Source organism: Camelus bactrianus, chromosome 11 (genome assembly GCF_048773025.1).
Source record: "Camelus bactrianus isolate YW-2024 breed Bactrian camel chromosome 11, ASM4877302v1, whole genome shotgun sequence".
NCBI classification, from domain to species: Eukaryota; Metazoa; Chordata; class Mammalia; order Artiodactyla; family Camelidae; genus Camelus; species Camelus bactrianus.
The window spans coordinates 10,150,109-10,173,203 of NC_133549.1; the positions used below are offsets into that span (position 1 = coordinate 10,150,109).

Here is a 23,095-nt window from a genome sequence, read left to right on the forward strand (position 1 = left end):
GGTGGACCTGGAGGTGTCAGCTTGGAGTGGTGGTTGGAACTGGGGTAGGAGTCAGAGGGTGTGGGATGTGGATGGTTGTTGGCAGTGATGCCCCCAAGCTCCTTCAGGGCCCCGCCAGTGCTTGGGGGGCCTTCCCATCTTGTGTAGATGTCACTGCAGAACCTTGCACAGAGGCAGGCTCTTTGGGTTGACCGTCGTCAGTGTCTTCATCCGTAAAGGAGGATGACATCTCCCTATCACAGGATTACTGGAAGGTGGGAGGAACGTGGGCCTCGTCCTGCAGGGACATCGTGGGACTTGCCCATTCAGGACGCATTGGCCACGCGAGGTCTGGGAGCTGCGGGACAGCCTGTGTGCTCAGGCAGAACTTGACGGGCACGCTTGGCCCTTCGAGGTTGACATCGAGCGGACGAGGAGCAGTCGGGTGTTCAGACAGAGATTGAGAGAGAAGTAGCACCTTCCTCCGGAGAACCACACAGTCAGGAGACATGCGCTCTCCTGACTCCGGGCCGGACACCCCCTGCCGTTTCTTCCCGGTCTCTGAGGCATGCCTGGGGGACGTAGGTGGGCAGACGTGGGTTAGCCGTGTGGCTCCAGGTGCTGGGGGAGGGTTTGAGTGCCAAGAGGAGACGGATGGCGGGTATGACCGTGGTGGGGCGGGGGGTGTGTGAAGTGACACTGTTTTACCTCCTTTGCACTCGGCACCAACTTGACAGCAAACCTCATTAATGAATGACCCACCTGATGACCCTTTTATTACCAGCCTGCAAAGGAGATGACGTGACTCCTTAGTGCCACGGGCGCTCTGGAGAGGTGATGGCAGGTGGGAACGGAAGTCAGATACCATTTCCCTGTGGTGGTTTAAAATCGCAATCAGAAGTGAACGTTCTTGAACAACCTGTCCCGCAAATAACGTCTCACTCTCGATCCCCAAAGTGGAAGTGTTTGTCTGTTACCCTGCGGTGCGCTCTCCCGATGAGCCCCTGGCCTCGGAGGAGTCTCCATTTAAAAATTTTTAGTCTCTCTGCATGTAATGTCCTTCCTCCTCAGACTCCGATCAGTCTGGGGTGCATCCTCATTTGGCCTCCCTGGCCCTCAGGAAAGAGCCTTGAGTCTCATCGCCGCCTCTGTGTCGAGAGGCACGCGCCGGGCGTCAGCACTTGGCCGGCGGCACTAACAGCAGTGGCCGGTGCCGTTCCCAGTCTCGGGCTGTACCAGCTGCTGCGCTGTGCTCTGTGCGCAGTGTTGAATTTTATCCTCACGGTGACTCTTTGCGGCAGGTACTCCAACCATCCCCGTTCTACAGAGGTGGGAAGCTAAGGCTCGGGAGGGTTACGCATGCTGCCCAAGGCTTGTTCGATGGGCAGATCCGCCTGCCCACAGCCCCCGGGCTCTCTTTGTGCAGAGCGTTCTCGGAGACTTCGCAGGCCTGGGAGCAGCCACGGGGCAGCTCCACGCTGAGCCGGGCTCTGCGATTCCCAGGCAGAGCTGCCCCGCGGGGCCCTTCCACTTCTGGGAACTGGGTCTCATCCTGGTGTGGTTGGCATCACCACCATCGCAGCTGCTGCTTATCACATGCCTGGTGCCTCAGCGCCAGCATTTCACAGGGACTGCCATGGCTCCTCTGTGTCCCACCTGTGTGGCAGTCACGCCTCGCCCCTCTGACACTACAAGCTCTGGTGGCACCCGGCATCACGACCGAGTCGTCTGCGGGACGTTTGTCCTTCTCTGTCGTTGGAGAGATTCTTCCACCCCTTTTATCTCAAAGAATTTGCTTCAAAGGGATCCAAACCCAGCCCCGTGCACCCTGCATCTGGGCTCTCATCCCGCTGCGGGGAGCTGTGTGCACTGCCGTTGGGAGGGGGCTTTCCTGGCCCAGGAGGTCTGACCTCGCACCAGAGGCAGGGCAGCCACTCGCCTGACTTCTGAGATTTCCCTGGGATCAGGGCTCTTCCTGTGGGCCCAGGCCCTTCCTCACTGCTTGATTGTAATCGTAGCTGAATTGAGGATTTAGTTTGTGCCGAGAGCTTTACAGGCACCACCCGACAGTCCTGTGAGTGAGAGGGCCTTGGCCGTTTCTTAGAGCAGGAGCAGGAGCAATGAATTTAGGACCTGCTTTTTTTTTTTTTTTTCTGGTTGGTAGCAGCTTTATTGAAATATAATTTACCTACCATACAGTTAGCCCATTTAAGGTGTACAATTCAATGGTTTGGGGGATGGTCAGAGATATGTGCAACCATCACCACAGTCAGTTACAGAGCATTCTTATCATCTCAAGAAGTAAGTTATCACTCCCCTACCCTGCATCCTCCTCACCCCCACACCCCAAGTAGCAAGGAATCAACATTCTGCCTCTCTCAGCTGTGCCAACAGTTATGTTTTTTAAAGAGCCAGAAAGAACCTTAGACGGTCTTTGTCCAACCTCTTTATTCTGCAGACAAGGAAACAGTCATTTGCCCGGCATCTGGCTGCTCTGCCCGGCAGCGGTGAAGCCTGTCCATCTCCATGCACTGTGAAGAGACCATTCGATGGGGACAGTGACAGTCCCAAGAGGCAGCTCTGCACAGCGCAGGGGAAACCAGGCCCGGGAGCTCAGTTTGCCTACTTGTTAATAGGTTGCTGGTTCAAATGACCGTTCCATTTTCTGTAGTCTCTTCAAAGTGTAAGAATCCTGCAGTGTGCATAAAGCCTGCAGGGCGGGAAGAGTCCAGGAAGGTGGGACTGCTCACAGACACTTCAGACAAGTGCCAGGATGGGAGAGAGGTGGGGAGCAGCCTCCTGGGTGCCTTGCAATCCTCGCCTTCTCGAAGCGTGCTAATAAAATGACACAAAGCTCCTCCTCTGTAACGTGTTCTTTTGGAACTAACTGTGTGTCCGTAGGAAGCACGTTGCAGCTTGGACAACCCATGGTGCTCTGTCCGCACTCTGCTCCCTGTCGATTCCATGTCAGATGCAGAGGCTGTGGGCTGACGATGAAAATCATGATAACAGCAACCCCAGTAGGAATGACCCGTGGTCCCTGAGTGCGTCCTGGTAGGTCCTGTCGTGCGGTCCTACGGTAGCTCTGCTAGGTAGGTAGCCCGCTGCATGCAGAGGAAGCAGCTCACTCAAGGTCACACAGCAGATAAGTGGCAGATCACACCCAGGCTGTCGGTGCCAGAATCTACACTCTCGACCACCAGTGGTCGTGGAAAGACGGTAGGATTGGAAAAAAAAAAAAGTCCCATGGAGAAGCACCCACGACAGCTTCTGACACTTTTGCTTGTTCAGGGAGGGGAAGAGGTCTGCCCACATCCTCCTGGATATTTTGCTGTTTCATCGAGAGGCTCTCTGTCTATATAAATAAAAGACAAACAGGGAGGGAAAGCTCAGATACAAACCCAAAGCCTCACCTGACCCTCCATCTGTCTTACAGGTAAGGGAAAGGAAGGATGCGGATTCTCCTCAGTGCATCTAAAGTGGCCAGGCTTGCATTTTGCCAGCATCTGCTCAGACTGCTTTTCCTTCCCCAAATCTTAACAAACAGCCCCCTGGTTACAAAGAGGAGTATTTATAACTGGTGAAATGCACAAGCAAGTGTTTGACTTTTGCCGAAGTCTTTTCTTTTTTCCAGCCTCATTAAAATTTGACCCCCAAGATCCGCACTGCGTTCAGTCTCCATAAATTGGATGTTTTTGCTTGTTTGCTCTCCTGTTCCTTCTTAGCAACTTAGGTTGAAGGAGGTGGAATCTCAAAGAAGGGAAAGGGGCAGGAAGCCTTTGGAAATCTCTGAAGAGCTCTGGCCCCAGGGCCCTCTGCCCCTCGCTACCCAGGGTGGTGGTGGGGGGTAGGCTGTGAACTGGGGTGTGGGGGCTGCAGGCTCTAGGAGGAGGGCTTGGGACTCAGCCTCACCCCTACTTTCTCCTCCTGGGCTCTGTGGCCTCCTGTTTAAGGAGTAGAAGTTGATGCTTGAGGCGGATAGGCTGTGTTGCACAGAATATCATTGCAAGGAAGGATTCTAGAAATCCCCTAACCCCACTCTAGTTTTGCAAATGCAACCAACCCTTTACCTTGAAAGGAAGGTTAGAAGGATATCAAGACCTCCAGTGCCCATTCTTTATTTTGTTTTTAATTTTTATTGAAGTATAGTCAGTTTACTATGTGTTAATTTCTAATGTACCACATAATGTTTCAGTTATACGTAAATATATTCCTTTCCATGTTCTTTTTTATTATAGGTTACTGTAAGATATTGAATGTAATTCCCTGTGCTGCACAGTAGGTCCTTGCTGTTTACCTGTTTTTTGTATAGTAGTGTGTATTTGCAGGTTTGGAAAGTTTTCAATTGTTATCTCTTCAAATATTTCTCAGGTCCTTTCCCTCTCTCTTCTCTTTCTGGGGCCCCTATAACGTGAATATTAGAGCACTTCATGTTGTCCCAGAGTTCTCTTAAACTTTCCTCATTTCGTTTCATTCTTTTTTCTCTTTGGCAGTAGTGATTTCCACTAATCTGTCTTCCAGCTCACTAGTCCGTTCTTCTGCCTTGTTTAGTCTATACTTGGTGCCTTCTAGTGTATTATTCATTTCAGTAATTGTATTCTTCAACTCCATTTGGATAGTCTTTATATTTTTCTATCTCTTTGCTGAAAACATCCCCCTATGCCTTTATACTCCTGAGTTCTCTGAACATCTTTACTATCATTACTCTAAACTCCCTCTGATAGATTGCCTTATTCACTCTGGTTTTTTGTCTTTATGCATGAAGATGAAGAAGAGTTATGCTTTGCAAATGACTTTTCTAGTGTGCAATCACCTTTAACAGGAAGGAATCTAGGGAAAAACCAGTACCCCTGAGAATGCTGTGTCAAGGTAGTCAGAGTGCCGTCTATCCTGGGTGGTGTGATGTGTCGGAGGGTGAGCGCTGAGCTGGGAGCACCTGCTCTTCCCTGGGCTCACAGTGTTAGAAATGCAATCACCTGTGAACCGCGGGCCACTCTGCAGACTGGAAGACTCACTCCTCAGTTATGAGATGCTGAGATGCTAGACGTCACTCCCTTTGGCTGGGGAGGACTGCCTCATGGTGGGACCGTTTACTCCTCCTCCCTTCCTGCTCACCCTCAGTGCCCAGGGAGCTGCCGCACAGCCTTGACCGGCACTTAGAACACTGGGCTGGGTGGAGAGCTTCCATGGCCGGGCAGCAGCCTGGGGTGAGGAAGCCACTTGGGTGCATACTCGGGCTCTGACCTTGAGTGGTTGGTCCGAGATCTGAGCTGCTTCCTCGTCTGTAAGACTTCCCTTAGCAGTGTCGCTGGAGAATAGGTTCTTGCCTCACACAGGAAAGAATCCAAGAGCAAGGAGTCAAGTGAAAGCAAGTTTATTTGGAGAGTCCCAGTCCACAGACAGAGTGGAGAGCAGCTTAGGACGTCCACACTCCATAGACACAGTGCAGACCGTCTCAGAGGGCGAGAGAGTGACCACAAGGTGCGGGGTTGCTAGTTTTATAAGCTCGGTAATTTCATATGCTGATGAGGAGGAGGAGTATTCCAACTGTTGCGGGGAGGAGTGGGAATTTCCAGGAATCCGCCTCCACCCACTTTTTGGCTTTTTATGGGCAGCCTAGGAACTGTCATGGCGCCTGTGGGTGTGCCGTGAGGCTCAAGGTGCACTGGAAGTCCAGTCTTCTGCCATCTTGGTTCTAGCCAGTTTGTCCCGTCCTCAACTGCTGTGTCGTTCCTTCAGTGACTGTGCCCTGCCCGCTTCCCTCCTGTCTCAGAAGTGTGGTGGTGACACGCATACATCCCTTGTGCAGCTTTGGGCACAGCATCGGCTCCAGACTAAGGTTAGTGTCCCCTCTGCACGCCGGACACCTCAAATTTAGACGCCTTGTGGAATTAAAGGATGTACCTCAGAGGCTCCCTCCTGAAGGGATAGTCTGACTGTTGTCCACCTCGAACAGATGCGTTGGGCTCTGGGTTTCCGTCCTCAGGTTTTTTGAAGCAGGGCTTAGGTGGCAGTCACCTTCGTATCTTCTGATCCTCTGAGTAAGTATTTCTTAAACATCCCTGAATCACTTAGAATTCAGGTCCCAGCTGGTTGTCTTTCCACTGGCCAGAGGCTAAGTCGGTGGCCTGGCCATCCCACGTGAAAGCACCCCCTCCCCCATCCTGGAGAGGGTGTCACCCAGGGCACTTTGTCCTCTTGATGTCTGCATGGTCATAAGAACCTCCTCCTGCAACTGCATGATTGAAAACTTAGGAAAAAATAGCATTGCTGTGAGACAGGCAATGAGAATGGCTTTTGTGTTGGGAAACAGGCTGCAGGTGAAAACAGACACCTGTCTGAGCTTATGCTGCTGCGGACGGTGGGCTGTCGGGGTGCCGTGGGGTGGGTTTGCACGGAGGATGGTGGGTCTCCCTGCGGAGGGAGCAGGGCGCTGGCTCTGGTCGGGATCTGTGGACAGCCGGCCCCACCAGCCCCTGAAGGGGAAAGGAGGTCCCGGTGACACAGCCAGCTGGCGTTCGCTGAGGGTCGCCCCTGTGCCTCGGGGGCGGCGTGCCAGCTACCGTGGACCTTTGCAGCGGATGGCTTTGGGGCCCGTCTTATCGCAGGCTCTTGGTGCTCTCTGCCTCATGGATGCAAAGGCCTCCTCCGTTCTTACTCATAGAAACATCAGTGTGATAGACATCTTTGTAAAATAGAGGAAACGTGATTCATTTATATTTGCTGTTAAATAAAATGGTCTCCTTGGCAGACGTTGTGGAGCTGGGCTGCGGAGCGAGGACTGAGAGAGGGAAGGGAGAAGGGGAGCGCAGGAGCCGGAGGCGGGAATCACCCCGGCTCATCCACTTGACATTGACCTGCTCTGACCCTTGTTTTCTCTGGGGACAGTAGGCGGAGGTCCCACCTGTCCTCGAGGCCCCGGGGTGATGGGTGGGACAGCGTCAGCCTCTGCCCACAGTGCCCTCAGTGCGGGGCTTTCGTGTGCGGCCCTGGCGGCCCTGTCCCCCTCCACCCTCGTGCACTGGCACCTGCGCCGTCCTGTCCGCCACCTGCCCAGCTTCCCCGCTCAGGAGCGGCCGAGGCACCTTCTTGCCCAGGCTTTTGTCTTCTTCCCACCATCCTGGTGTCTGCCTCTCCACCCCAGCCCCCTTTTCCTCTCTCTTCCTTCTCTCGTCCCAGGATGTGGGCTGGTCTGCGGGGAATTAGAGGAGATTGTCATCCAGGGCTAAAGCAACTCCTTGTGCCTTCATTCTTCCTGAGCCAGCTGCGCTGAGACGGGCCCACACCATCTGTCTGTGCGGCGCCCTGGGATCCTGGGGTGGTGGAAACTACCGAATCTCCACCCTGTCCTCTTCCTGCCCCCTCCTGAGCCCAGCTCCATGGCAACACCCACCTTGCCTTGTCCCCAGCACACACAGACGCTCAGAGTAAATCCAGGGGGCTGATGATGGGTGAGAAGGAAGCCCAGCATGGGGGTCCGCAGACCCGGGCTGTGTGACTGGCAGGTCTGTCTGTACAAGGAGGTCACGGGTTGCCCCGTGACTCTAAACCAGGAGTGTGTGTGCGTGTGTCGAGGGTGGGGCGAAGCCTGAGAGAATCAGCGGGGAGGGCTGTCACCCACGTCCTGACAGGTCCTTCCGGGGAGGGAGTCCAGTGCCCCCGCCTCCCCATCACTGCGCCCACGGTCAGGGCAGAGCCCACTGCCCACACCGGGAGGGGAGCCCACTGCCCGCACCGGGAGGGGAGCCCACATCTGCATTGTAGGAGCGAGCAGAAGACAGACCGCAGTCCCCACCTGCACCTGCCCCATGGGCCCGATTCCGTGAAGTGTTCTTTGATGTCCTTTTCATCATTGACCTCACGACCTTCACGTCTACACAGACCCTTGCCATTGCTACAAGGGAGCTGCTTCTCAGGCCAGGCTCTGCCCTGGAGCGGAAGTCCAGGCCTGTCCTTTCGAGACCCACCATCTGGGGGCAGGTGGCAGTGGGACTTTGAGTTCTTCCCATGAGCCTGTGCTTCCACAGCTGCCAAGGGGCCTCCCAGCACCTCTTTGATTAGCTGTTGTGGGAGGTAAATCTGGCCAATTAAACGCTCACTGGGGTGCTTGATGCCAAGACCCTCCACCAGGCACGTCCGAGTGTCCTGTCAACGGCACACTTATGAAAGCCTGGGAGGGTGACATCCTTTTCACTGCCTCTCTCCCGGAACCTGACAGCATGGTCCCTCTCTGTCGCCTCTCTTGGAGGATGGACTGGGGTGGTTCTGGGTGAGAGGGAGGTGTGCCATGCTACCTGGAACTGGCCAGGGCTGGCAGCAAGTTGGGGACCATGGTGGTCTCAGCTGAGGCCCCCTGAACAGGAAGAGGGGGGCCTGGGGAAGGAGCCTGAGGAAGAAGCAGTGCCCCAGTGTCCCAGATCGGACCCGGGCCTGACCTGGGGGGCCGTGAAGCACTGCAGTGGGCATGGTTACATCAGTAAGCGGGGAGCAGGGGAAGGCTGTGAAGGAGGAAATTAACACAGCATCCGGGTGGCCCATCCAAACTGGCCACCAGGCGGGAAATGGGGCCAGAGGCGGGCGGGCCTTGGACGGCTCCTCACCACCAGGTCCCTTCCCCATCAGGTTCTACCCAAGTGGGAAAAACACTTCTGTCCTTTCTGTACCCAAACAGAGCTTTAAAAATCCAACCTCAAGTGTAAAATAGACACAGTGCCTAAAAGAAATGTACACTGTGGTCGCCCAGGCTGCTGTTCGGTAACAGCCATCTGGTGGCTGAGCTCCGGGAAGGGGGCAGATGTCTGGGATGAGGGGCTCACGGATGCTGTCCCGTCCCGCATGTGATGAGATGCTGTTACTGGGTGTCAGGGAGTGCGAGGCACCTCAGGCTCTTGCTGTGGACACCGTCCTGCTTCGCCCTCACCCCGGCTCTGACTTTCATTCTGTTATCTTCCCCTTACCAACCTGGAGACTGTGGCTCAGAGGACTCTAGGCTGAGTATTTGTGTCCCCCAAATCCATATGCTGAAGTCTGATCCCCAATGAGGTGGAGTTAGGAGGTGGGCCTCTGGGAGGAGCCCAGGTCATGGAAGTGGAGCCCTCAGGGTGGGATTCGTGTCTTATAAAAGAGACCCAGAGATCTCCCTGGACCCGTCCCCTGTGTGGGAACACACCCAGGAGACAGCCCCCTGAGAACCAGGAAGCGGTCCTCACCAGACGTGGCATCTGCCTGCGCCCTGGTCTTGGATCTCTGGCCTCCAGAGCTGTGAGAGGGAAATTTCTGTTTAAGCCGCCCAGCCTGGGTGGCAGGCCGCACAGACTGAGACAGAGTTGGGTAGTTTGCCCGAAGCCCCCCACCTGGGGAGTCGTGGAGTGGAGCCCAGTCCAGGCCCTCAGCTTCGCTGGACGGCAGCTGTTTCAGATCAGGAGAGTGGACTTCTATAGATTTATTTCCATTCCTCAAAATACATCATTGTCTTGTTGTTTCATTAGTCTTGGGGTGGAGATGAGGCAAGTTACCAGCGAAAAATGGAGACCTGGAGAAACTGCGGCTTCCCAGAGGTTCAGTTAGACAGAGAACCAGGAGCTCCCCCCACCCGCCGACCCCAGCTGCAGGCAACCCTGCCTCTCACCCTCAACAGACACCCCTCTCCTCAGAACTGAGGGAAAGTGAGATCTATGGTTTTGGTGGGAAAATGTCTTAGTGGATGAGCCTAGTCGAGAGTGGGGGAGGGGAGGGTGATGAGTCTGGTCGAGGGTGACGGAGGGGCCATAAGCCTGGTCCAGGGCTGGGGGTGGAGGGGAGGGGGGATGAGCCTGGTCCAGGCTGGGGGGAAGGGGGGAGGGAGCAGTAAGCCTTTGAAAAGCCTAGTGAATTCGCTAACAGTCCAAAGAATAGTTTGTGCACATGAGCTGGACTGTAGAATACGCAGCTGCGGGTAGAGAGGATACTGGAGGGTCCCTGGGCCGAGGGTGCGGCGGTGAGGTCGCCCAGTGGGTCGGATGCTGCCGACCTCTTTCCCAGCTGCTCCCCATGGTTCGGTGCAAGGACTCAACGTCAGGGCCATCTGGGCCCAGCGGAGTGTTCCCAGGAGACGCTTTGGAGCAGGTCAGCTGCAGGTGGCAGGCACTGGAGTTGGTGAGACGGGCTATTTCTTACATGTGTGCACCTCATACTGCGAACATTTCTGAAGGTGCTGTATCGGGCTCAGGTGCGTGTCGCCCCTGCTCTGTACACCAGCTTTGTCACATGACACGGAGTCAAGGGGACAGATTTAATGTCTGCATTAAAGCTCACGAAATAGCCTCTTTCTGTAGGGACTACAAGCTCCTGTTCTGGGCTCTGTGTTTCCGATAAAAGCATCAACTCAGGTGCCTGATTCCAGAATTGTTTCCTTTGTGTGGTCAACTTCTTTGCCAGCCACTGTGTTGCCCTAGCTTGGAGAAGCCCACACGGGCACGCGCGCACACGCACGCACACGCGCAGCGTTTGCTGCTACGTATCCCTAACGAAGAAGCCCCGCAGCTGATCCGTATGCGACTGATGCTGCGGTCGGGGTTCTCCAGCCAGATGCTGCGCATTTTCTAACGGCTCTGCAGAATGGTTAGCACCTCACATTTGTCCCTCTGTCGGAAGGTACCATTTAGGGCACTAACACTAATCTGAACGAATTTTACTATGTTGGTAAGCATAGCAGATCAGATCTAAACAGAAAGGGGAAACTTGGTGCTGTTCACAGCTGCCCGGTGACATGGGTCTGGGTTTTCCCATCCGGCCACACATCCAGGGATGTTGGGAGTATGGCCGGGACTCACACCCATGACTGCTACCCCTGCGTGGAGATGCCTTGATCCGGCTGCGAATTGAATTTGTTACCGGTCAGTTAGTTCTGAACAAAGACGTTAAACAAGGGCAGAAGGCTTTAGAGCTCTTGAGTGGTAATCGAGACCGAGACCAGGACCTCAGGTATTTGTCACATAGATGGCTTGTCCTGCATATCGGCCACTGGAGGAGGGAAAAAAGAATGTGAGAGGGGGAGGGTGTAGCTAGGTGGTAGAACACATGCCCAGCGTGCACAAGGTCCTGGGTTCAATCCCCAGTCCCTCCATTAAAAATAAATAAGTAAATAAACCTAATTACCCCCCCCAAAAAAGAAAAACAAAAACAAAAAAATTTTTAAATGCGTTAACAAGAAAAAAGAATTCAAGAAAAATGATGATTGCCTCAGCCAAAGAGGAAGACAGGCTGTGGCCGGCAGCGAGAAGAATGTCTATTTTCTGCGTTACCCGTTTATGGAATGCAGTGCCTTCGGTTTTTTCAATGTCCCACATGAGAGAAATATTTTTGGGAAGACGCAGGACATTCTGTTATATTTTGATACCTGTTTGATTTGGCCCGGAGATGAGTGATTTCATTATATTAAACCCTTAACTCGAAATACTGTGTTCCTCATACATGTCACAGAACGGCTGACCGCTTGTGCCCCCAAATACCCGTGTATGCAAAATGCCAATCTCCTTGCAAAATGAATGCTTCAGTCTCTAAAAGGTTGCGTTTTCAAATGCACACAAAGCCAGCCTTCTCTTCTAGACTGGGCGAAGGTGGGGGTCACTGCCACCCGTGGGATGTCCAGCTGCCAAGGTCGGGGTGAGGCAGTGCGTGGAGGAAAGTGAGCAGCAGAAGCAGCTCCCTTGGGACCCACACCCCAGTGGGCCTGGGGGGCGAACTGGCCAAGAGTGTTCAAGGTCATGTGACTTGCACTCATTCTGGGTGTTCTTACTCCCATTTGATTGATAAGGAAACTGGCACAGAGAGGTTATGTGGCCTGCCTGAGGTCACACAGCCAGTAGCTGTGGACAGGGAGGGGAAAAAAGGCATCAGAAGAAGCAGAAGGACCAGGAGAAGTTCTGCAGTGGCTTCCCTCAGTTCAGGAAGGGAGGGAGGAAATTAAACCCAACAAGATCCCGAGCCAGCTCACCCACGCTGGGCACCTGGCAGGTGTCTGTGACTCACCCTCCTACCCACACACACATCCTGCCCGTGACCAAGTGTTTCCCATCCCGGCTCACCTGGCCGCCCCAGCTTGGTGTCCTCAGGCAGGTGTGGCTGGGGGTGTGCTAGCCTGCCCACCCTGCCTGCCTGCCCACTTGGGCCTCCTTTTATACACAGAAGCTCCTGGCTGACCTAACCTAATCACCAGGTGTTAACTAGGGGGCTCAAAACAGGTGGTGCTCCTCCTGGGTGGGCGGGGCTCCCTCCTCCCCGCTGCTCACTCTCCACCCACCACCAGTGGGGGTGGGGGTGTTGAGCACCCTGAGATGGGATGGGAGGGGCGCTGTTCAGGGTTACAGCAGGCAGCAGGTGTGTTCCGACTGGCTCTGGGCCAGGTGGGACGAAGGTCACACGACTGTATGAAAGGCACTTAGAGGTGGGCCACCTGGGGTGGGGCGGTGTCCTTACACGTGTGAGCTCCTGGATGATGCTTTACAGGACATGGGGATCACGTGGGTTCATACCCAGAAAAAGCTCTCGATGAATGAACCTTGGCTGGGGATCTGCCCACTTCCTGTTATTAAATGACCGTACGATTAAGTCGATGGTAGGGATCGAGCCTTCTGAACAGCGTCTTCTGCCTCCCCCCTGCCTCCCCCATGTCCCAACGGCGGGCCTGTGCCAACACTTCACATGCTAGACATCACAGCAACTAGAAGAGGCCGTGAAGGATGCTTGTAAATCAAAACTATAAACAGTTACGAGGGAACCGGCTACTTCCCCGTTTCTTCATTAAGCAGTTGGCCAGGCCAGAGTTGGCTGTGTGAGTTCATTTTGAAATGGCCTGGGAGGCAGAATTACTTTAAACATACCTTTTGGAAGGGAAATTTTCCTTCTGCTTACTCAGCATGAGGTAGCAATTAAAATGCTGGGTTTCCTCCTTTTGGAGAGCTACCCCTGAATAATTTATGGCTTCACCCACCAGAGGCAGCAAGTTTCGCTGAAATAAAATGATTCCGGGAAAGGCTGGCCCTGCTGACCAGCCCCCCCGTCTTCCCGGCATCGTGGTCGCATTGGCCAGGGTCGCCGCCTCCGAGGCCAGTTTGGTGCCTATGGCGCCAGGACCGCCTGGAGCTCTTCCAAAGAATGGTCGCTGAAAGGGAGGATGGTGGCCACTTCACTCCGCAGGCCTCGATTCCTTCTGTAAATTCTAAAGCCCTCAGCCCACCATCAGTGGATTTCTGTTACTGACGTCTCAGTAAAGCCGATCCCGTTTTAGGTACCTCCGTGGGGCCAGGCGCTGTGCACTGTGCCTTCCCTGTGTCCCCCCCACCAGTCATCCTACCCCCCACAACAGCCTTGCAAAGCAGGGGTCACTGTGCCCATTTTACAAACAGGAGAGATGACGGAATCTGTCCAAGATGGTGAGTGCAGTTAGCCACAGGTAACTAAATTTAGGGTTTCAACTCCCTAATCTGTCTGTCTGAATTTAAAACCTAGGATGGCTTGTGTACTTTGCTCATCTTAATTTTGCTGTGGAAAACCTGTTTTTCAGAGACTACCTAAATCAGTAGTAGAGGAAGGTTGCCAGGAGGTTGGGGGAGTGGTTTAATTTCTGAAGGATATGCACAGCTTTTATTAGCAATCCCTCTACGGATGTGATCGAAGCAAAGTTTGTCTTCTACAAGTCTCTACGTACTGTTAGCCTGGCTTATCTGGAGTTGAAAATCCTACCTCTGAAAGATGTGGTGTGTGTTTCAGTATGTCCCTGCATTCATCAGAAATTGTCAGGCTTTTATTGCATTCGTGAAATTACCTAAACCAGCCTCGTCAGACTCATGTACTAACAAATTTAGAGTCACCACGTAGCGAGTGTCCGATAAATTGCCGTCTCCTCTGAATGGAGCCTCTCAGGCCCTAAGGGGTGAAAGCATTCTTTCCAAAGGCACCTTAACTTTCAAGGAGACGACGGCCAGAAAGCTGTGGCCAAGCTCCTGTGTTAAGAATCTGGTGTGTCTTTGGGTTTCCCTTCCTCCTCCTCTGTGTGCCTTCCTCTTCAGATCAGTATTTCTGGCTTGGCCAGATCTGTGGGGCAGTGATGTGTGCAGAGTGTAGTGAGGACGCAGGGCACTGGGGACACGGGAAGGGTTGCGCCTGTCTGGGGTCGGGGGAGGAGGGGAGGACAGTTCCCAGGGTGGGTGTCTGGGTCTGGCTCCCTCCCGGGAGGATGTCGCGGAAGTGGCACTCGGGGCAGAGGCCCAGTGATGGGATGAGCATCCCGTGGTGGACGGGGAGGCGGGGTATGGGGGCTGCAGCGGTAGCACTTGGCCTGCCTGTTTCAGGTCCCACCCGCCAGATGCCCCCCAGCGCCAGTGCCATGGACTTCTTCCAGCTCTTCGTCCCGGACAATGTCCTCAAGAACATGGTGGTGCAGACCAACATGTACGCCAAGAAGTTCCAGGAGCGGTTCGGGAGCGACGGGGCCTGGGCGGACGTGACACTGGCAGAGATGAAGGCCTTCCTGGGCTGCGTGATCTCCACCAGCACCTCGCACTGCGAGTCGGTCCTCAGCATCTGGAGCGGCGGCTTCTACAGCAACCCGAGCCTTGCCCTGGTCATGAGCCAGGCCCGCTTCGAGAAGATTCTCAAGTACTTCCACGTGGTGGCCTTCCGCTCCAGCCAGACCACGCACGGCCTCTACAAGGTCCAGCCCTTCCTGGACTCCCTGCAGAACGGCTTCGACTCCGCCTTCAGGCCTTCACAAACCCAGGTGAGGCCGCGTGCAGGGCAGGGGGCTTCGGGCTGGTGGCGGGGCCGGGGGCGTCCTCCCCTCCTGCCTGGACTCTGAGGTCCCCTCCAGGGTCTCCCTGTTCGTCTCCCAGGCCGCTCCCCCATCCAGGCCCCACTCAACAGGAGGGAGATGACAGATGAACAGCTCTAAACCACGTCCGCGTTTTGCTCTGAGATGCAATTACCCTCCCCTTTTCTCCTCATCCTCTCTCTCCTTTAATGAGACTTCTAAACTATGGTTTGCCCAGGGAAGTGTTCATTTTCTTGTATTCTCTGAGAATGTGCTCATCGGCTGGTGGTGAGGGGGTGAGGGGCCTTCCAGGTGGTGGAGGGACCGAGCCTGGAATTTCCAGCCCTCCTCGGGCAGTCGCGAGTGACGGACGTGGGGGCCCCCGGCACACGTGGCAGAGCCAGAGCCTTTGGATGGGAGCTGGCAGTGCCCCCCCCCCCCACCTGACTGCCCTGGTCCCTCGCACCTTCCCAGCTCCCCTCGCTTCCTCGGTATGGGGAGCTCTCAGCTCCGGAGCCCCTGCCTCCTGGTTGGCCTGGCAGTCGCATTTGGCTGTGCTGGGATGGCTTCAGAACCATCCTCAAACTTGCTCTCCTGGTCTGTTTCCCTGAGGAGGGGGCTCTTTCTCGAGATTTCTCTAACCAGAACATCAGGAAAGTTCTTAGCTTCCGTGAGCCCAATTCCCTTCGACCTGTTCTAGATGGAGACGAAATCTTACCTCTCTTTTATTTATACGTTTAAAGGCCCACCCATCCCCTCCTCCTTCCTGTGCTTTTCCTTTAAGGCCTGCGTAACAGGACTCCAGTTGTTTCTCGTGTCCTCTTGTGCGTCCTCTCCTCACTCCATCTTGCTTTCTCTGCACAGGGATTTTGAGAGGCCTTAAAACGGTCTCTCAACTGTTCCCCTGTCTCAGAACTGCCGTCCTGTGAATATGCCGGACTCACTAGGGTTTCCAGGTGTTCGTGATGTACCTTCTGCCTCCAGGAAGGCCTCCCCCCTTCTCTGCCTTGCCACATGTCCCCAGTGTCCAGGGCCCTGGGGGAGACCTGCATTCCCGTGTTGATTCCCAGCTTCCCAAATTCCCCCCGCTCTTTCCGGGGCAGTGAGCGCCGTGTTTTGTCTTGTCTCCCAGCTGTGTCCCTCACCTTCCTTCCTACCAAGACGTGGGGTCCTGGGGGGCACAAGCTCTGCCTTGTCACGGGCCCTGCAGGACCAAGTACGGGGCTGGGCGCATTGTTTTTCACTTCGCTGAGTATTTGCTTGGTTGAAAATGAGCCAAACCAGAGGCATGTTGGCTGGGTGCAAGGGATGAAAACTGTATTCTGACCATCCTTGGTGTCAGACCTGCTGGAGAGGGCTGTCAGCTGCCTAAGCCTGAGTGTCTTTCAAGAGTCAACCGACCAGCTACTTGGGTGATTGCTACTAGCAGCCTAAAGATAAGATTGCAGGGGGTCCTTCCAGCCCCTCGACGAGGTGGGCCTTGTCCACGATTATGCTCCCGTTTGTTGTGTGCTCTGCGCCGTCTGAACCTCCTGGAGCTGCGGCATCAGACACCCGAGACCTGCATCCCGGGCTGTCACCACGCCTCTGTGTGTGTGTCCCGGGGGTCTGGGTAGCTGGCGGGCACGCTGCAGCCCCCCCAGCAAGTTCTGAGCTGTCCCGGCCTCGGACGTGGGTGCCCGGAGCGGGGCAGGTGTCCAGGCAGGCAGCTCTGCCCTCCTGCGTTGTGCAGCTCAGTTGTAGGGAGACCTTGCAGAGGCAGTCACTTTATTCTTGCCGCCCACACCTTTTCTTTGCGTCCAGTTCATAGGACTGAGAACAGAGGGACTGATGTGAGGTTCAGCTCGTGGAAGATTTCTCTGGTCATGTTGGATTTCCCCTCCCCCCGCCCCACTTTGCTTTTTTTCCTTTATTTTGCATGTAAGTTTTAATTTTACCTTTGTGTTTGCAAACATGTATGCTCTTTCTGTGACCATTTTCTATCCTGTGCTCTGTGTTGGTCAGGACCCCAGCAGGAAACAAATTCTAGGTTCTAGAAGGGCAGTTGAAGAGACTTGGATGTGGGGACTGTGGACGGTCAAGGTTTAGGGAAATTACCAGGCAGGGAGCGTGCCCTGGGCAGTGACGGCTACAGCCGGGGGAGGCCGGGTGGTGCAGGAGGGCAGGCAGGGCCCTCCCATGTCTTGTTCACGCCTCCCGCTTGGCCAAGCAAGCTGGACACTGCAGGCAGGGGCCTGGGGGGTGCAGATTATAAGAAGTTGGCCTCTAGGCCACAGTGCAGAGTAGGAAGCGTGGGAAAGGGAGGCCTGGGGGCAAAAGATATCCAGTACAGTCCACCCAGCAGACAGGAGCCCAAGGCAGAGGGCGAGTCGGAGGTCCCCGGGGTCGGTTTTTCCAGTGGGCTGATCATAGCAAGGTATTTCCTCCTCTTGCCTCCTCTCCACCTGACTCTGGGCGTTGTTGAGCCAGCTCTGTGTCCGGAGGCAGGAGCAGGGACCCCCAAAGGAGATGAAATCGGAAACCACAGCGTATGATTGATTTGGAACATGCTTAGGCCTTGCTGTTCGCTGGGGTCCTGCGAATCACTGGCCCCCTTGCCCTGCCGACCTGGCCCACGTGGACCAGGCTTTCCCGCTGGCCTCCAGCATCAGCCACGCTACGCCGGCTTCCTGCCTCCCTTGTCCTCTCCAGGGACCGTCTCCCTTGCAGGAAAGGAAGGGGCTTCCTCTTCTAGCTCTTGATCAGAAGAGTTGGAAGCCCTGACGGCTTCCTGGCTTTGCAGCTTCTCTCTCTCTCTGGAAATCCCTGGGGGCTCTGGAACATTCTATTCAAGGAGAAGGCGCGTTTGTGAGTTGCTGACTGTCACCCCCGGGCGTCAGGGCTCCGTGAAAGGTCTTCACTCTGCCTGTTGGGACCAGCGGGACGATTCTCACTCCACCCCCGCCAGACGGGAGCAACTTTGCTCCGGGCTCCACCTCGTCACACAGCACCCTTTGCCCTGCAGGCTCCCAGGCCGGTTTGTTCCAGCAAATGGGACCCGTAGGGGCGAGTTTAGAGCTTTTGGGGTCCTCAGAGGGCTCCCAGAATCTACCAGTAACTGGCAGCAGTTACTGCATCTCCTCAAGACGGGGGCGGATTAATTAGAGGAGGACTCGGGGGGAGGCATTATGAAAGTCAGCGCGCGGCTGCCCAGCCCACGCGGCTCGCCCTGCACAGAGGGACTGCGGGCCGGGAATAGCTCCCGCCTGGTGCTGCGCTCAGCAGTGACCTGTCCCAAATTCACGGAAGGATGCTAGAAAAGAGAGGGCGCCGTGCAGGCCCAGGAGTTCCTGCTGGCTCCTAGACTCTGGTGAGGCGGGTGATTAAATGTACGTTTGGACTGATTCTGTGGTAAGTGCCAATGGCATAAAGGCGTTGGCTTTTTGGAGAGGAGAGAGAGAGGGCTGTTTTCCTGGGCCCTGCTCCATTTCCCCCCAGTGTGGGACATGTCCATCCCGCTAGAGTGGTTCCAAATGGGCTTTGAATGTTTGATGAGCGATTCAGAATGAGCAATTGCGAGGAGCAGGCATGAGGTCAGCCTCTCCAGCCTCTCTTCAGGAGCACAAAGTTGGGGGAGCCAGGCTTAATGCCCCCTGCTTCCAACAGCAGAGAACTGAAGGGGCCGGTGTGCACACCCAAGACCGAACACAGCAGGGTGGCTCTTTTTTAAGTGGAGTTCAAGGTAATATTAATAGAAGAACGGAAGGCCCCTGTCCACGTCACGATTGGTGAGTGTCGTTCCCCGTTCTGCCCTTGTCGGGCCACGTTCCGACATCACCGGGGAGCTTGTTGGAGATAAAGGAACTCAGGCCCTGCCCCAGGCTCACTGAATCAGGATCCACATTTCTGTAAGATTCCCAGGTGACTAATTTGTTCATTAAAGTTGAAAAGCCCTGATGGAGAGGAGGCTGGCAGACTCTCTCTGTCAATGGCTGGGTATTTTAGACTCTGGGAGCCGTGTGGTCTGTGTCGGGACCTTGTAGTCCAAAAGCAGCCACTGACGATACATCAGGGAGGGCACAGGGTGCAGCGAGTTCGGGGACAGCTTTATTCAGGGGCGGTGGGCTGGGCTGTAGTTTGCCAGCCCCTGATCTAGAGCGTGGTGGAGGGTTCTTGGAATCATAGGATTTCCTGCGTTCTTCATCTCCATGAACTGCACACGTACCTACCAACTCCTAAGTAAGCTTGAAATTGGGTTGGGAGGGACGTGTCGTGGGTTCCTAAAGTTTACCCAAGTGTCTCTCCCAGAAAGCTCTAGCTTGAAGAAACAAAACTTGGACCACTCCTGGGACCTGGTTTTGTTGTGCCATTGCTTTGATTTTGTCATCTTGTCATTGAAGAAGTCCTATCACCATGTCATCACCAAGTGGAAATAGTGGGGGAAGAGATAGCTCAGTGGTACATTGTGTCCTTAGCATACAGGAGGTCCTGGGTTCAATCCCCAGTCCCTCCATTAAAAAAAAAAAAGAGAGAGAGAGAGAAAGAAGTGGAAATAGGCGAAATAAGTTTAAAAATTACCTAGGGAATCCCGCATCCGAAAGGACATGACCACTTGGAAGGAAGCCAGAGGCTGCATCATGGCAACGAAGGAACTGGGTCATTTCAGGAACAGTTTTTAAAAAGAGAATGTTCAACCTGGGAAAAAGAGGGTCATGGGCCAGCATAAGAACTGTCTGGAAAACCTAAAGACATCATTTGTGTCTGTCTTTGTTTCTCACAGGTGCAGAAGTCAAGCCAGTAGGTTTACGTTAAATGCAGGTCAGTGTTGAGTCAGTGAGCAGTTAGAGTATCTCCCAGTGGAAAGATCTTCCTTGAAAGGAGGTAGGTGCCCCCACCGGGCGTGTCCAGCTGGAATTCAGGATCCCTGCTGGAGGTCCCTCTCCCAAGTGATATTTTGGACTGAGAACCTTAGGCTGCTAGTAATAATAATAATTAATAATACAAATTATGATGATGGCGATTTCCACTTATTAAATATCTGCTAAGGGCTTTGCATACAGTTCCTTACTTAATCCTCTTCAAAACTCTAGTAATCGATATCCATATTCTCCTTTTACAAATGAGGAGACTGAGGATCAGAGAGGTGAAGTAACTTAGCCAAGGTCACACAGCTGGTCAAAGGCAGAGACTAGATTTGAGCCCAGATCTGATGACCCCCTAGCACGCTGCCTTCCCTGAGATGCTCTGCTCTTTCTTTCCCGGCAGGTGCTACATGAACCCCTGATTGACGAGGACCCTGTGTTCATCGCCACGTGCACGGAGAGGGAACTGCGGAAGAGAAAGAAGCGGAAATTCAGCCTCTGGGTCAGGCAGTGCTCGTCCACCGGCTTCATCATCCAGGTGAGCCCAGGGCTGGCCCTGGAGGCCAAAGGGACAGTTTGGTAACCAAGGACCTTGCTCATGTACCCTTTTCACTGCGCCCCGCCCCCACATGCTGCAACTGAGGCTGGGGCTGCTGTGCCCCTCCCCACTGGTGCACCGGGGGAGCCGGCACTGTCCCCTGCACGGTCTTCCTGCCGCTCCAGCCCCTCTACTTAAATAACCATGGTAAATACTGCTCAGGGCTCCGGCCCTCGCAGGGTGAGCCAGAGGCTTCACCAGAACGGTGGGCACACACCGTGTGGCATCTTAGAAGGCACCCCCACAACCTCCCAGGTCTCTGTCCTGCCTTCCAGTCCTGAGCACGCCTTCTTCCCAGGCCATCAACAGCACCAGGAGCTCGGCCCTTGGAGCCAGCGTCGCCGCCTGCTCCCTGCCCTGCTCCCGGCAGATGTGGGCGCACGTTTTAGAAGAGGCGGCCGAGCTCTGCGACAGGAACAGGGTCAGACACTGAGCTGCCAGGGCCAGCAGGGTACAGAGCGCATGAAGGGAAGAGACATGGCTGGTGGAATGGACCAGGGACCCTGGCCGGGACCTGCTCCTCCTTCTGTGCTGCTTCCCCGTCAGTCAGGCCACACCGCGGACCCCACCTCGCTGCCCCTCCCAGCTGCAGCTCCAGGCCCAAGGCACAGGGTGTTTGCACGCCTCCTCCCTCTCCCCCGAGCCAGAGGACTCATAGGAAGATTCAGCTGACCACCTTCTCGCATCTGCTCAGAGACACAGCAAGGAACTGCACGTGCCTCGAAGCACCAGCCCACCCTGCCCCATGGGCCTGGGAGCTTCAGGTTGGGCTGGGGCTGGGGTCTCCAGCTGGGCCCGGGCCTGGGTCAGCTTGTGCACAGGCCTCAGGCGCTTGCCAGGCAGACCCACCCCCCCAGAGTGGGAAACACACTGGACGTGCTGCCTGGACCCTCCATCCTCTGGTGGCCCTTGCCATCTCTCTAGTGTCCTTTGCAGTGACACTCCCATGAGGACAAGGGAGTCCATTTCACTTTGCATATACCATCGGTCATTCTTTGAATAAATGCTTCTTGAGTGCTGTTCCCTGAAGCATCGTGCCAGGCACCGGGGTGTGAAGGCGTGGTTCCGCCTGCTGGGGGTCCGCCCGTGGAGATTTTGGATGGATGTTCGCACGTGGGTTCTGCGGGCATCTGGTACCATTTCCTTGTTCCTGTAAAGCTGATAAGTAGCTAGAAGTCAACGTCCACTACCTGGCAAGGTGACCCCTCTCTTGGGGCATGTTCTCATACCAGTTTCCATGAAATCTATAAAATCTCCGTCTATAAAATAGAAGGTTCACATTGGTTCCTTGAAGTGCCCTTTTATTTCTAAAGCTCTGTGGTTCTAGGAGGCTTTGCTGCAGTGTGAGGGTTTGAGTTTGGAAGCCAGAATTGAAGCTGGCAGCTCCCAGTCACGAGCAGCCCGGCCTCCACCACGGCCAGGATGGCCTGGCAGCCCCGTGTGCTCACCACTCCCTCGGTTGCAGGCTGTCCCGTGGCATGTGGAGCGAAGACTTTCTTGGCCTCCCCTCTTCATTCATTGGTCCAGATGAAGGTGCCTGTGGTACAGCAAAGCAGGGAGGGACCGCTGGCTGTGAAGGACCCACGTGGCCTGGGGACAGCTGTCTGTTTTGCGTCCTGTCCTTTGTCTCAGTTCTCCGGATCCTAATGCTGATGTGATAGCTTTTGCACAGCAGTGGCCCAAGCAGATCCAGCTGTGGCGGGAGAGGTGGGGTCAGGGGGTGTCTTCCACCCCCTAGAGTACCCCCCACCTTCATCTCCTCTCTTCTCACCCAGCCATCAGGAACGGGGGGACAGTGGTATTCACCCCGTGTCCCAGGCGAGGTGACTCAGTGCTGCTTCTGTCCTGGGACCCCCTCCCCCATCCTGAGGGCCAGCCACAGGCTCAGCTCTGCTAGCTGACCTAAGCCAGCTCCCCAAATTGTCCTGGACCTTAGTGTCTTTCTCTGTAGAGTGAAGGGATGGGGTATCTTAACCAGCAAGGTCCCTTCCACTGCAGTGTTCTCTGATTCTCCTTCATTTTCTTCATTTTCGTTTGTTCAATAAATTCTTCTTTGAAATGACTCTTCATTGGAGAATCCCAGTGGCTGAGCCTCAAAGAGACCGTGGCCAGCCTGCTACGCCAGTTGCCCTTTGCCCCCTGCTGTCCGTCCTCTCACTGGTCGCAGGTTGGAGGCTGTGCTCCCCCTCCCAGTACTGAGGCTGGCTGATGGGATGCAGGCAGACAGATGGGTTGCAGGCAGACGGATGGGGTGCAGGCAGACCGACGGGATGCAGGCAGACACAGTGCATGAAGAGGTTGGAAAGGGCGTGTGTGTGGCTCTGCTCTGGCTTCTCTGCCATGACCGTGGTGTCCGGCTCTGTCACTGAGTCCTGAAACCCACGAGCTAGTGCAAGTGATCATGTGCCACTGAGCCTTTGCAGCTGTTCATTACGCAGTAACAGAACTGACCCGGGACCTGCCAGTTAGGGTCTGCAAAGCTGACCCGGTAACCTTCCTCCCGTTCCCCTGTCGTGGACTCGGCTGGGACCTGGAAGCGACAGTGGATTTACAGGTGCGTTTCCGGGAGAGACCAAGGCCTTGCTTCAGCTTGTAGTGTGGTGCTGTCAGGACTCTGGGGTTTACTGATTGGACTGCATCCTTCTGAGTTAGGGCCGGGGTGGAGGTTAGCTCCACTTGAAAGATTCTAGATCAAGGGATACATGAGAAAAACATTCCAAATTGCTTAGTGATTTCTCAGTGGTCCTAGAAAAGGTTAGTGAGAGAACTAACCAGGAGGTCTGCGCCTCAGATGTGCGGAGCGCACCATCCCCCACAGGGCGTCTGGTCGAAGAAGGAGAGTTGACAGTTAAGACAGAAACATCGCTGCTGACAGTGATGGTGCTCAGA

At 54.9% G+C, this 23,095-nt stretch overlaps 1 protein-coding gene across 1 annotated transcript in view; it reads left to right on the top strand.

Moving 5' to 3' along the window:
• PGBD5 (piggyBac transposable element derived 5) overlaps positions 1-23,095 on the top strand; it is an 81,195-nt gene that overhangs the window by 34,268 nt on the left and 23,832 nt on the right. The window contains exons 2-3 of the mRNA XM_074373196.1: positions 14,310-14,737; positions 20,012-20,146. Of these exons, the coding sequence (XP_074229297.1) occupies positions 14,310-14,737; positions 20,012-20,146 (563 nt within the window). The remainder of the gene's footprint in view (positions 1-14,309; positions 14,738-20,011; positions 20,147-23,095) is intronic.